The 12,965-nt window shown below is 44.4% G+C and overlaps 1 protein-coding gene across 1 annotated transcript in view; it reads left to right on the forward strand.

The window, feature by feature from the left end:
* Positions 1–12,965, forward strand: part of CDK19 (cyclin dependent kinase 19) — a 529,893-nt gene that overhangs the window by 441,860 nt on the left and 75,068 nt on the right. The window contains exons 8-9 of the mRNA XM_029595265.1: positions 10,253–10,322; positions 12,434–12,506. Of these exons, the coding sequence (XP_029451125.1) occupies positions 10,253–10,322; positions 12,434–12,506 (143 nt within the window). The remainder of the gene's footprint in view (positions 1–10,252; positions 10,323–12,433; positions 12,507–12,965) is intronic.

Raw genomic sequence — 12,965 nt, forward strand, 5'->3', positions numbered from 1 at the left:
CAGATTGGAACTATTCTAATCTTCATGCTTAAATTATGCTTCAAAAAAAAAACCAAACCCCACCTGGCATCAGTATCTTAAGTTTGTGATTTTGCTGAGATGAACATTTTAAATACTTTAATTTTTTTTTTTTGCTTTAGTATTTGTCTCTATCCACTTTGTTAAATTTTATTTTCCAGAAGAGGGATGCTTAAAATTCAGTAATTTCATCTTTTATCCAACTTTTCAAAAGTTGCGCTACCAGCACAAAAGTTGAGGTATATGTATTATCACATTTCATTTTTTTAAACTGGCAGAATCCCAACATAAAGGTTGTTAATACCTGTAACACACACCGAGATATTAAAAGAAAAAGTTTGATCAAATAGGCCGCATGACCAAGTTTGTTAAAAATTATGTCTTCCTACTAGAAGGGATATGTACCTCATTTCCCCCATTATGTTACACCTTTTTTTTTTTTTAGATCCCATCTAGGATAAAATTTCATATTTTTTATTCTCATGATCATCGGTCAAAACACCCTGCTGCGTAAGGATGGTGTGCGCTTAAATAGCTACTGCCATAGGTCATGGACACACGTGTTGGGTCTCTGTTTCTATGGTGGCCTGCATGGCGACAGGCCTCTGGATAGGAAGACCGTGCCACAGGCTGGAGGCCAGCCTGGAAGCTGGTGGTATAGGGCCCTGTCTCACACACAGAAGCACCATTCCTTTCTCACATACACACACATACACCCACACAGAATCTCCATTCCTTTCTCACATACACACCACATACGTACACACAGAAAGAAGATTGGCGCAGCCGGTCTAGCTGATCACGTGGCTGAAGAAAGGAAGATCGGCGCAGCCAGAGACCAGGCACCAAGACTTAGGAGGTGCCGCAGCAGGCAGCCAGCCCCCGACTCACCCTGCCTCCCCCACAGTGCCACCCTACCGACGCCCCCCCCTGGTGGTCCAGCGGAGGTCCCGGGAGCGATCTGCCGCTCGCGGGGCCTCAGCTGCCACTAAGCAAAATGGCGCCGGTGACCTTTAGCCCCTACCATGTGACAGGGGCCAACCAATGGCACCGGTAGTCCCTGTCACATGGAAGGGGCTGAAGGCCACCGGTGCCATTTTGCTTAGTGGTAGCTGAGGCCCTGGGAGTGGCAGATCGCTCCCGGGCCCTCCGCTGGGCCACCAGGTGGACGTCGGGAGGGTGGCACTGGGGGGGGGGGGGGGGGAGGCAGGGCGAGTCGGAGGCTGGCAGAATTTTGAAAGGGCACTTTTTGCCCTTTCAAAATTCTACTGCCTGCCGCAGCGCCCCCTAAGTCTCGAAATTTTATCCTAGATGGGATCTAAAAAAAAAAAAAGGTGTAACATAATGGCGGAAATGAGGTACATATCCCTTCTAGTAGGAAGACACTAGGTGAGCTAGGCCTGTGCCCTAGGCACAGGCCTAGCTCACCTAGTGGTTCCTCCAGCCCTGTGGGCAGCAGGAAATAATTCTAGCCAATATATTTTACCACACACAATTTCCTGCTGGCCGCCTTAATCGAACTTTCAGGGACTGGCATAATAAGGGTCTTGTAAAGATCAAGCATTTCCTTAGTAGGGGTTCTGTAATGTCATGGAAAGATATTCAAACTCTCCATCGATTACCCACTGGGGATTTTCTGGCAGGTTCCCAACTTTTACACTTTTTGAGAACACCCGATATTGGGTCCTCCCTTAAACATGGAAAGACTCTATTAGAGCATTACTGTGAGGACATAGATAAAAAAAAAGGGGTATGGTCTCTAAACTTTATGCTCTTCTGTTGGGCCCAGCAACACCTCCCTTTCCGCACACCACAGGGTGGGAAACGGATTTATCGGTGGAGGACTGGGTGCGGACATATGCGGTAGCCCGGAAATGCTCGGTCTCTGCTACTATGCAAGAGAACTGTTATAAGATAATTACACACTGGTACCTTACACTGCATACTTTGCACCGTAGATACCCTAGTGTTAGTGACTTATGTTGGCGTAAGTGTGGGCATACTGGGACGTTTTTTTTATATGTGGTGGTCTTGTGAATACGTACGTAAATTGTGGATAGCTGTGGCAACGTGGCTGGAAAGTCTCGTAAACTTACAAGGCCTACTGGATGCAGGCTTTATGTTACTGAATCATCCTCATATTGCCTTGGATAAATCACAGACAAGACTCTGTCAACAAGTTTTTATTGCAACCCGGTTAGCCATTGCTAGTCATTGGAAGCAATCTGATGTTCCGTCACTGAGTTTTATATAACAAAAAGTACACCAATATTGCAGAATGGCAGCTGTCACGGCAGAAGTGCACCACTCGTTACCCGCATTTACGGCTATATGGACCCCGTATTTGCAATGGGAAAAAGCGGCTGCTCAACAGGAACCGCGCATGGACTCTTGAACTGACTTGCCCAGTTTAGTTGTACTTATCTTGAAGCTGATATCTTCACATCCGGTACGCTTAGTGTCTCTTCTATAGACTCGTATCAGTGAGCTCATGGGGGGCAGGGAAGGGAAAAGGATAAAGGTGGGGATTCTATATCACTGTTTTGGCTTGCTTCTATTTTATTGTATCACATGTTACTGTTATGTTAATTTCAAACACAATAAAATTATAAATTAAAAAAAAATAAATACATTAGGCAAGATATGAAGTCAGCCTACAAGCACTAACCAGTGGCTTTAATAATGCCAGGGTCAACCAATTGCAGAGCAGCTTGAAAATGATATTTGTAAACCAATGCAAGGCAGCTTTAAAAATGCTCAGTGTCACTGTAACGGAGTGACCCTGTTTTTCCCCCTTGTGTGTGCATGATCAGGCTAGATGCCTGGTCCATCTTAATCCCGCAGAGGCAGGACCAGCTGGGGCAGGAATAAGAAGGTGAAACCAGCTGAGTTTAGGAGGTCCTGTGTCTCCAGGAGAGGCAGCTCCTGTTAATCTATGCTGACCCAGACTTCAGGGATTGGGGAATGTACTGCAAAGGTAGACAGTCCTGATTATTGATGAAGTGCTATGAACTTGAATAAAGTAAAAAAAGTGCTTTGAAAAGGCTGGCGTCTGTGTGGCTTTGTGCCTCCAGCCTGGGAAGCACCACTCAGTTTCCCACATATGGTATCAGGTGGGATATTCATTTCTCTCTGCCTTGGGCACAGAGGAAAAACCCCAAGTCTCCTAGGGAGAACTGTGAAGTAAAAGGCTGTTGTGTGGCTGCCAAAGAAGTTATTGGCAAAGCGGTGCTGGAGAGAATAGGGTGTGGCTCAGGGAGCACACACTGAAATAAAGCAGGCTGCATGAAGAAAGTTTGTCTAGCTTTGCCTAAGGAAGGAGGCTAGGACAGAAGAAAAGCAGTGCACTTAAACTGTGTATAAGAGCACTGGAAGATAAAGGCTTGTGTGACTCAAGAAGCACACGAGGAAAAACAAAACACTGAAAACTGCCTTTAAATTAGTAGTGGTCTGTTGGGCCTGTGGGCAGGTTAGGTGTTTTCTTTGCAGACTAAGGGGACAAGCTTTTACTTTTAAAGATAAAAAAAAGAAAAGCAGTTAGATCATGGCATGGCCCAGACTGAAAGTGAAACTGCTAGCAAGTGCAAAAGCCAGAGAGCTTAAAGGCCTGGGCAGTACTACCAAAACCTGGTTTGCATCCAGTGGGTGTACTGCAGTACAGGTAAAAGAAGAAAGAGAAGCCATGTACTTCTGTGTAATGGGAGTTCCTCAGTCCCAAGAGCCGGCTGAGAGGGGGAACCTGAGACTGGAGGTGCGGTAAATGGAAAGGCCAGCCAGGTCAGTGGGGCCAGCGAAGCCACTCCTAGATGCCATAGATGCTCCGAGAGAGGAGGGCAGAATTAAATGGCAGCAGCTGGTCACTGAACTACAAGAGATTGCAATGGAGTGCACTTAGTGGGAGGCAGAACTAAGGCAAGTCACCAGAGAGAAAACTATGGTAGTGAGTGGGCCCGAAGTGAAGCCAGGCGAGGCTGTGGAGCTCCTGGAAGCTGAAGGAGCATAGCAGCCATTGGAATTGTATGACTGATGCTTGACCCTTCAAAGAGATTCCACTCCAGAGGGAGCAGAAAGCAGCAATGGGGCTGAAGCCCATGCGGGTCCTGCAAGGACTTTATTACTTGAGAGATGTCTACCAGAGAGCCAGGAATGCAGCAGGAAGAAGCCTGAGGTTGGCATTATAGGAAGTCCCGAGGAAGGCTCTGTAGGTGCCCAAATACTGAAAAGAGCCTGGGAGACAGTAACACAGACTGCCAGAAGGGGGCAGTACCGGGTGGCTTATGAGAGGCAGTACTGAGGCACCTGAGAGAGGTGCTGCCAAGGAGCCAATTGAAGAGGCCACATTGGCCAGGGAGTCCCTACTGAGAAGGAATACAGAGGAGCCAATGCATGCCAATGATGAGAAGTCAGCGAGAGTGCTGGTCATGACAGTGCAGAGGAGGCACAAGTTACCACAGAGATGACTGAAGATTTACTGCAAGTCCCACAGCCAATCCAAGGAGTCCTGCTAGGGTGGAAGTGGAACCCGGAGCTATAGATGGACTCAGATAAAGGACTGTGGCGTACCCGGGGTGTGGGTTGCAGTGGGTGTTACTAACAGGATTGTCTGGGGTAACCTTAAGGTTCGAGGGTGAGTCTGACCCTAGAACCCCGACCCCAAACATAGCTGGTGGGAGGCCAGATGAAGGGGAGTGGGGTGTGCAGTATTTATTTATTTGAAAACTCTTATATTTCACAGTTCATAGTGGAGAACAAATTAACATACAAATCAAGAGATATATTTAACACATTTGTCATTTAGACAAAAGAAAATAAAAACAATAAAACAAAAACAAAATTAAAGAAAATGTTAAAAACAATGTAAAGAAAATAAAATCATTAGAGTACTTTTACCTATCTTCAAACGCATTTTTAAATAGCTAGGTTTTTAATGTTTTTTTAACATCTTGCTGCATACTATTGAACTTATGCTTTCTAGGACAGCCTTCTAGATAATGGGTCCTGCAACTGAGAATGCTCTTTCATGGGTCATGCCCAGCCTGGCTAATTTGATAGAGGGTATTTCTAGTAGATTTTTGCTTTCGGATCTAAGAGCATGAGTTGGTTTGTAGATGTGAAGGATAGCATTGGTCCATGGTGAAGAAGCATTTTGCAGAGTTTTATGCATCATGGATATTATTTTAGAATATAATTTGTTGTATTGAAAGCCAGTGCAGGGCTTCTAAAGTTGGTGTAATGTGGTAATGTGTTTACTCATCTTGAGATCCAGAGGGGAGTAGTGATGCTTGGACCAACAGGTCCAAGCTGAGGGGGTGGGTAGGGAGATATCCCATGTTTTACCACTGAAAGCACCAAATGTGAATCATAACAACCAAGAAGTATGCAACCAGTGTGCTGACAGGCCAAAACACTGTCACAGCTAAAGGTGAGAAACTTTGCACCAGCACTGAAGGATACTTATCAAGATCTGCCTGTCTGTAAGCTCCTGTATAAATAAAACCAAGGCAGAGGGACAATGCAACAACTTAAGCTCATAAGCAGGAGTCATGGACTGGCCAAGGGAGTCCATAGGTCAGAAGGATCCCCAACCTTGGATGAAGGGGGAGCATTCTGAGACGTGGCAGGACCCCCCACCCTCCCCACCCCTGAAGAAAAGGGGAGGAGGGAAAAGACCTGTAATGCGGCAAAGACCATCTACCCACTATATGACATACAGAAGCTTATGCACATTTATAATCTGGAAAGTATCGGATGGGGGCAAATAAGGAAAAGAAGAGGGCGAACCCGAAACAGACCCATTCTTCTCCCTCCTGCTGTAGAGGAGGGAGAAGACTAGGTGTGGCCAGGAGACCGGTGATTGGAGACGCCCTGCCTGGGGACACTGGCACAGAGGGGCCAAGAGCATCTCGGCAGCTCTGCCAGTACCAGACCACGAAGCAAGCCTCTTCCCCTGCCCACGTTCTCCAGCTCTCCAGCCAGAGCTGCTTCAGAAGTAAACAGGGAAATCACCTGAAGCTGGGACCAGGGGTGTTAGTTAGCCATAAGTATCTACTAGATAAGGGAGCCCTGACCGACGTGCTGCAAATGCGCAGTAGAGAGCAGCTCTACCGCGCATGCACAGGCGAGCATGTCGGTCAGAGCGGAGCGTGCCTGAACAAAATAGCGCTGGGAGGAGCAGTAGCGGCGGCAGCAGCGAGGAGCAGTAGCGGCAGCGGCGAGGAGCAGCAGCGAGGGATGGACCACCACCCCCACCCCACCCCCCGGAGATCTTCCGTCTGCACCATCCGAGGGAAAGGGGTTGTGAATGAGCTGAAAGGGGGAGGGGATTGAGAGAGGGGGAGTGACTGAGGGGAGGGGGAAGGTGAGAGGGAGGGAGACTAGAGGGGGGAGGTGAGAGGGAGTGGGAGAGAGAATAGAGGTGGGAGGGAGAATGAGGGGGAGGGAATGGGAAGGAGAATGAGTGGGAAGGAAATGGACCCAAAAATTTTTTTAAATGTAGCCCGTTGTTACAGGCTTAATGGCTAGTTAATATATATTAGGCAAGGTACAGAACTTTTTTTAGGGTAAACTGGTGCTCAGTGGCCAGGGTGTTAGAAACAGGAATTGTTATCTTGTTAAATGCTAAATCCTGCCAAATCTGATAGATAAAGGTCTAATTCTCAGCAGAATACGTTGTCTTTTCCTGAACTGAGGATCGTGAAGGGGGAGGGGAACTGGAAGTGTCCTCTAGCAGACAGGTTCCTGCACCCCTAAACTTACTCATAGTCGGGCGTGTAATGGAGTGACCTCATTTTCCCCCTTGTGTGAGCAGGATCAGGCTAGATGCCTGGTCCACCTTAATCCCACAGTGGAAGAGAGCTTTGTGGGCGGGACCCTGTGGGGGAGGAGAGAGGCCTGAGGGTGGGATCAACTGGGGCAGGGATAAGAAGGTGAGCCCAGTTGAGTTCAGGAGACCCCATGTCTCCAGGAGAGAGGCAGCTCGTTAATCTGTGCTGACCCAGACCCCAGGGAGTGGGCAATGTACTGCAAAGGTAGGCAGTCCTGATTATTGTTGAAGTGCTGTGAACTTGAATAAAGTAAAAAAGTGCTTTGAAAAGGCTGGCTTTGTGCCTCCAGCCTGGGAAACACCGCACAGTTTCCCAGTCAACCAGTGGCAGAGCAGCTTGAAAAATTATGTTCATAAACCAATGGCAAGGCAGCTTTAAAACTGCTCAATATCAACCAATGGCAGTGCAGCATTAAAAATGCTTGATAGTATCACAATGTGCTCTAAGATGCCTGAGATTTCCATTGAATCGAACTGGCCTGTTTCTCTGTAGAAAAGTTATCCGTCTAAATGGCTAGTCAGCTATATTCAAAGCCATATGTGGCTATATTCGGGGGCGTTCCAGGGGCAGAGGGAAGGCGTTTCCGGGAGGCCAGAGTTAACCACATAAGTTATGTGGTTAACTCTGGATTTACTTATCCGGCTAACTTTAAGATAGCTGGGGATATTCAGTTGTGCGGCCACACTGCTGAATATCCCTGTTAAGTTAACCAGATAGCTATATCCAGATAACTTAACTAGCAATTCTGCGTCTGAATATCAACCTCATGGAGACTAAATGTTCCATATGTTCTACGGTTCCATGTAAAGCTCCACTCTCTGTTGAGCAGTTCTTTGTTTTATGTAAACCGGAGTGATTTGTAGTCCCTACAAGAACTTCGGTATATAAAAATAAAAAATAAATACATAAATAAATAAATGTAAGAGTCATCACGGGGCACATGAAAAGTGAGAGGCGGGTCACTGGGCACTCTATCTATGGCACAAATTTGAATGAAATTGGGTGAGCATTTCAGACGTTAATGGAGGAGGAGGACCCGACAGACGTGATGATCTTTTAAGGCTTGCTTCGCTATAGAAAGCAAGGCAAAACATGTCTCACTATGTAAAGATGGGCACCAAAATGTTCTCACCCAATAGTTCATCAACAAGAATATCAAGGGAGATGCAACAGAAAAAAAAAACATGTTTTAACCTTTTTTGTGTTCGGGTCATCATCGCACTCGACAGGAATATGTTACACATCTTTGTGAAAACTGCTACCGATTTATAAGCTTAGTCTGACCTGGTGATTGACTCATATGGGGCAGTTAAGAGAACAAATCTCTGTCAATGGAGGTTTTAAGTGCAGGCAAACATCTGTCTGGGATAATTATTTATTTATTTATTTGGACTTTTATACTTCACTTTTCATACTTTTTTCAGCAGTTCAGAGCAGATTACGTTCAGGTAACGGAGGGTAACATGACTTGCCCAAGGTCACAAGGAGCAACAGTGGGACTGGAATCCTGGTCTCCTAGGCTACTCCTCCACTCATATATATGTATATAAGAACATATATAAGTACATTAATGTAATTCCAGTTCATTCATACCTGCCTTCGGGAAAGGCCCACACCCAGCACGTTACCCTGGGCCTAATAACATAACATACAGTATGCAATTTCAATATAAATCCAGAATATAACAATATAAAAATCCCCACTACAGTCTCCCTAGGTAGCTAGAATAGACTGCAAAACAAAATTAAACTTCTTCCAAATTACAGTCTCTCCCAGAACCCACACATTAATAATACAATGGGGTGAATTTTCAAAGGGTTTATGTGTGCAAGTAGCATGCATGTGCGTAAGTAGTATTTGCAAAAGCCTGAAGTACGCACGTACTAGCAGTGTTGTGTGTGAATGTTGAAAAGAAGTCAAAAGGAGAGAGGCTCAGACATTTGCGCACAAGTTGCCATTTTGTAAGCAGTATGACGCGCATATCTTACCAAACTTGTCCGTACACCTTTTCACCTGCAAGTCTGACGTGTATTTGGGTGGAGGTCTGGGTGAATTGATGGGAGTTGAGAGTGAAGTGCTAGAGGGTCGGGGTGAACTGCTGGAGGTGCTGGGAAACTCCTGATTCCAACTATGTGCACAAGGAAGTATTTTTATAAGTAGAGTAGGCGCATACGTTCTAAAATACCTGCCGCCACGTTTAGCTCTGGGTTATTGCGCATGCATTGTTAAAATTGTTACACACACAAAATATATGGAGGGAATTTTCAAAGGAGTTGCACCTGAAAATGTAACATACTGTCATAGCAAATTTCAAAATCTCACTTATACACATAGGAGGTGATTTTCAAAAGAGTTACATATGTAACAATTTTAAAAGCCATTTACTCGCACAGATAAAATCCTGTGGACAATTCAGTGGCATTTATTGTAGCAATTTTCAAAAGCCCACTTACTCGAGTAAAGTGCATTTACACAAGTAAAACCCAGTTTTAAGCATGTAAATCATTTTGAAAATTATTCCCTATATGCATAATTTTATAAAATAGGTAGAGAAAGTATGTGTATTCCTGCATTGTAAATGTCCATGTGTACTGAAACATATGAGTGATATCTTTTAAACTTTAGCTCCCACCATACAGTTTATAAAGAACTCACAGAAATCTCTACGGATTCCTTCACTCACACAGATGGTATACTGCATGCATGTTTGAAAGTTGAGTTTTTAAAATTAAATCCCCCTACTAATATCCCAACCAACCTTCCTTCCTAGCTAACAGATTGACTGGATGAAAGAGGCTAAACCATTCCAACCCCACTCAATTAAAGCAATCAGAAACCCAGCACAAAAATAAACTACCCTCTTCCAAAAAGCAACTTTCAATTTCTTCCCTAGCACTCCTATGAGCTCCCTGAGTGGTGACCCCCCCCGCCCCCCCCCCCCCTTAGGGAGCATTCTGCCACCAGCGATGGGGTGGACTTGCTGTTATATCTGCCACGGATGATGTTATGGGTGGAGGGGGAGAGAGTCGTCATCCGGTCAGGCCTAGGGTAACAGCTGAGAAGCAGGCTAGCACTTGGGGGCATCTCCACTACAGGGGTAGACCAGATGTAGGAAAGTGTTAACCCTTCCTGCAGTTCCATAAAGTGAGTCGCTGGAGCTGAATCCCATCTGGAGAACAGGTGATGGATTAGATGACTATCTGGATCCCTTCCTCATGTCTCTCTGCCAGTGATTCTGTGGGAACTGACAAATCTATTTATCCAACTGCACTAAGAATCCTGAAATATTATAATCTCTCCCCTGAATTCTAACATCCTGTGAACAGGGTCCTTTTCCCCAAGGCAACACTGGGAGAAATAGCAGCATTCATGACTTTCTAAAATTCTCTGTGGTTTATGTCTTTTCTAAGATAAAGACTGGGAGGATATCAGAAAGATGCCCGAGTACCCTACACTTCAGAAAGATTTCAGAAGAACAACGTAAGTCTCTGCCTGTGGAAGGAGGTTGATGCATGCCATCCTATGCACTCTACAAAAAGCATCAAAGGCATTTGGTTTGAAATACTTCAAAATGTTTTCTTCTTGCTTTATAGAGAAAAACAAATTAGCACACATAATTATTCCTATACTGTACATTTTAATCAACCATCCCTAGAGTTCTGTGTAACTAAAATACTGCATGTACAAAATTTGCAATGCAAAAGCATAACACAAAGCAAAGGCTTTTAAACATTGGCCAAGTAAAAACAGAAACAGCGGTTTAAAGAAAGCTAGATTCAGAGCTTCCAGGTAAAAAGAAGCCAATAGGGGTAGAGTACTGAATTTGATATACAGTGTAAGTGAGAAGCAGCAGTGATGTTCAGTCAGTTTCCAGGGTACAAAACAAAGGACCGGTTTCACAGGGGATGGAGTAAGGAAGATGAAGGGGAATGTTACTGTGAACAGCTAACAGACCTGAAAAGAACTCTTTGCTTCCCTTGCCTTTATTAGCTTCCTTATTTCTCTTTCCATATGTATCAGATCTCAGAAAAAAAACATCACCCTATAGAGAATCCATGATTGTGATACAAAGGGGATAGATTCAGGAGCGACACTGGGCAATATTAACTCATGGATTAGGTGATGAATGCTCAGCACCGCCTTCCAGTGGGCATGGTGGAGGCAAGAAAGCTTGCAATCAGCACAGGGGGTCCTTAGTTATAAAGAAGTGAAGAGGAAGTCAGACACCAGCTGATGTCTATAGCATTGGGCAGAATAGTCGGATCTTATAGTTCATTTCTGACCTCAGGTTCCATGGCACCTCTGCTTGCGCATAGCTCATATGCAGTTCAAACAGATGCATTGTCAGCTTCATTGTAACTCAGGAGATGAAAGCATACGTGACGACAGAAAAAGATCAAATTGACTCATCCATTCTGCACAGTTGCAATTCTTCCCCATTGGGGAGATGAATTGACCCAAATGCCAACTCTCCACCCAGCGTGTCATTTACTTGACCTTTTGGCCCACTCAGTCTGCCTGATTGATTGCATCTACTTAGCTCTACCTAAGGACATGTCCCAACTGTGAGCCAAATAAGATGGTCTGTCTTCAGGGTATTGCCCTCTCTCCAAATTAGTCTCTTCTGTTGTCTTTCCTCTTTGGTCCTCTGCTATTTTAGGTAGATGAGCATACATTAATCTAACACTCTGGACTTCCTCTTCTGCAGAGTTTAATGCAGCCATACCCCAGCTCTGTGTGAGTTAGCTTTGTTGCCCTCTACTTTCCCAGGTGATTGAGCATATAGGTTTCCATACCCTGGCTCCTGCCTGCTGTTTCTTTTATCTAGCACTTCCTCTCTACCTGCTCTACAACTGCCCTCTGTCCCAAGCCTGCTTAAATTTGCTCTTGGATTTGGTTATAGCTGCCTCTGCTGGTGGCCACCCTCTCAGTAAAGAATTATTTCCTTACAGTTTTTTCTGAGCTTTCCTCCAATTTAATATCAAGACCTCTTATCCTTGACTTTTTAAAAACGGAAAATGCCTCCTTGTACTTTACTGAAGCTTACTAAAGATTTGAATGTTCCTATCATAATCCCCCCCCCCCCCCACCCCACCCTTCCCTTCTCTTCTGTCTTCCAGCGAACACGTTTTGAGTTCCTTAAGCTTCTCTCGGGGAGGGGGTACTGTTTCCATATAGGTTAGTTTTGAGTATACCATGAGAGAAGTGAACCTTAACCTGGAGAACCTTAGCACATTTGTCCAGGCCAAATGTCATCTGAGAAACTCTTCGCTACCCACAGTTGTTCTGCTAAATGACCATCACAGGAGCTGTAAACTTTTAAGTCCTCTACAAATGGTAGGTGAGATGTTATCTTTGGATCAGTCGCATTGCTAGGATTAAGGTTAAATCTATAGCTATAAGAGGAGTCAGTGGATTTAGTGCCAGACAAAACAAGAGTGGTGACAGGGAATGTAGTCTGACACATTTTCATGCTAAACTTAATGTACTCGATCAATCCACACTTCACTCTGTGTATTTCAAGGCAATTTATTATCCAAGAGAGTGATATGCTATCAAAAGCTCAATCATTTGTTTTTTCTGTTTTTTAGGTACGCCAATAGTAGCCTCATAAAATATATGGAGAAACACAAGGTCAAACCAGACAGCAAGGTTTTTCTTTTGGTAGGTGCAACTTGAGATAAATGTACTGTGTAATTATTATGCTTTCAGCTATCATTTGTATAAAGCAAGAATATGAAGGTATTCTCATTATATCCCATTTGCATTTCATTAAAGTTTATTTTTGTGACTTCTTCTCCAGCCTTGGTTTTGCATTCAGAATTATTAGTTCAGAAAAAAAGGTTAATAAATAAAAGCAAAAAATATCTAAGGTGATTCCTTTTTATTGAACTAACTTAATACAGGACACCATATCTAGATCCTCAGGCATATCCAGCACTGTATATAATGTTTTCAGATTTCAAACTGCTGGAATCAAGAAATTCTCCCAAAGTAAAGTCCTTCATTCTATATACAGGGCATATAACCAGCAGAACTGCCATGACTGTGTTTTTGCCTCATTGGGGCCTAATCATCATTTTATTCTCCTCATGTTTCTGTGAGCCAAAGATAACATAGCCA

Source organism: Rhinatrema bivittatum, chromosome 3 (assembly GCF_901001135.1).
Source record: "Rhinatrema bivittatum chromosome 3, aRhiBiv1.1, whole genome shotgun sequence".
Taxonomy (NCBI): Eukaryota; Metazoa; Chordata; class Amphibia; order Gymnophiona; family Rhinatrematidae; genus Rhinatrema; species Rhinatrema bivittatum.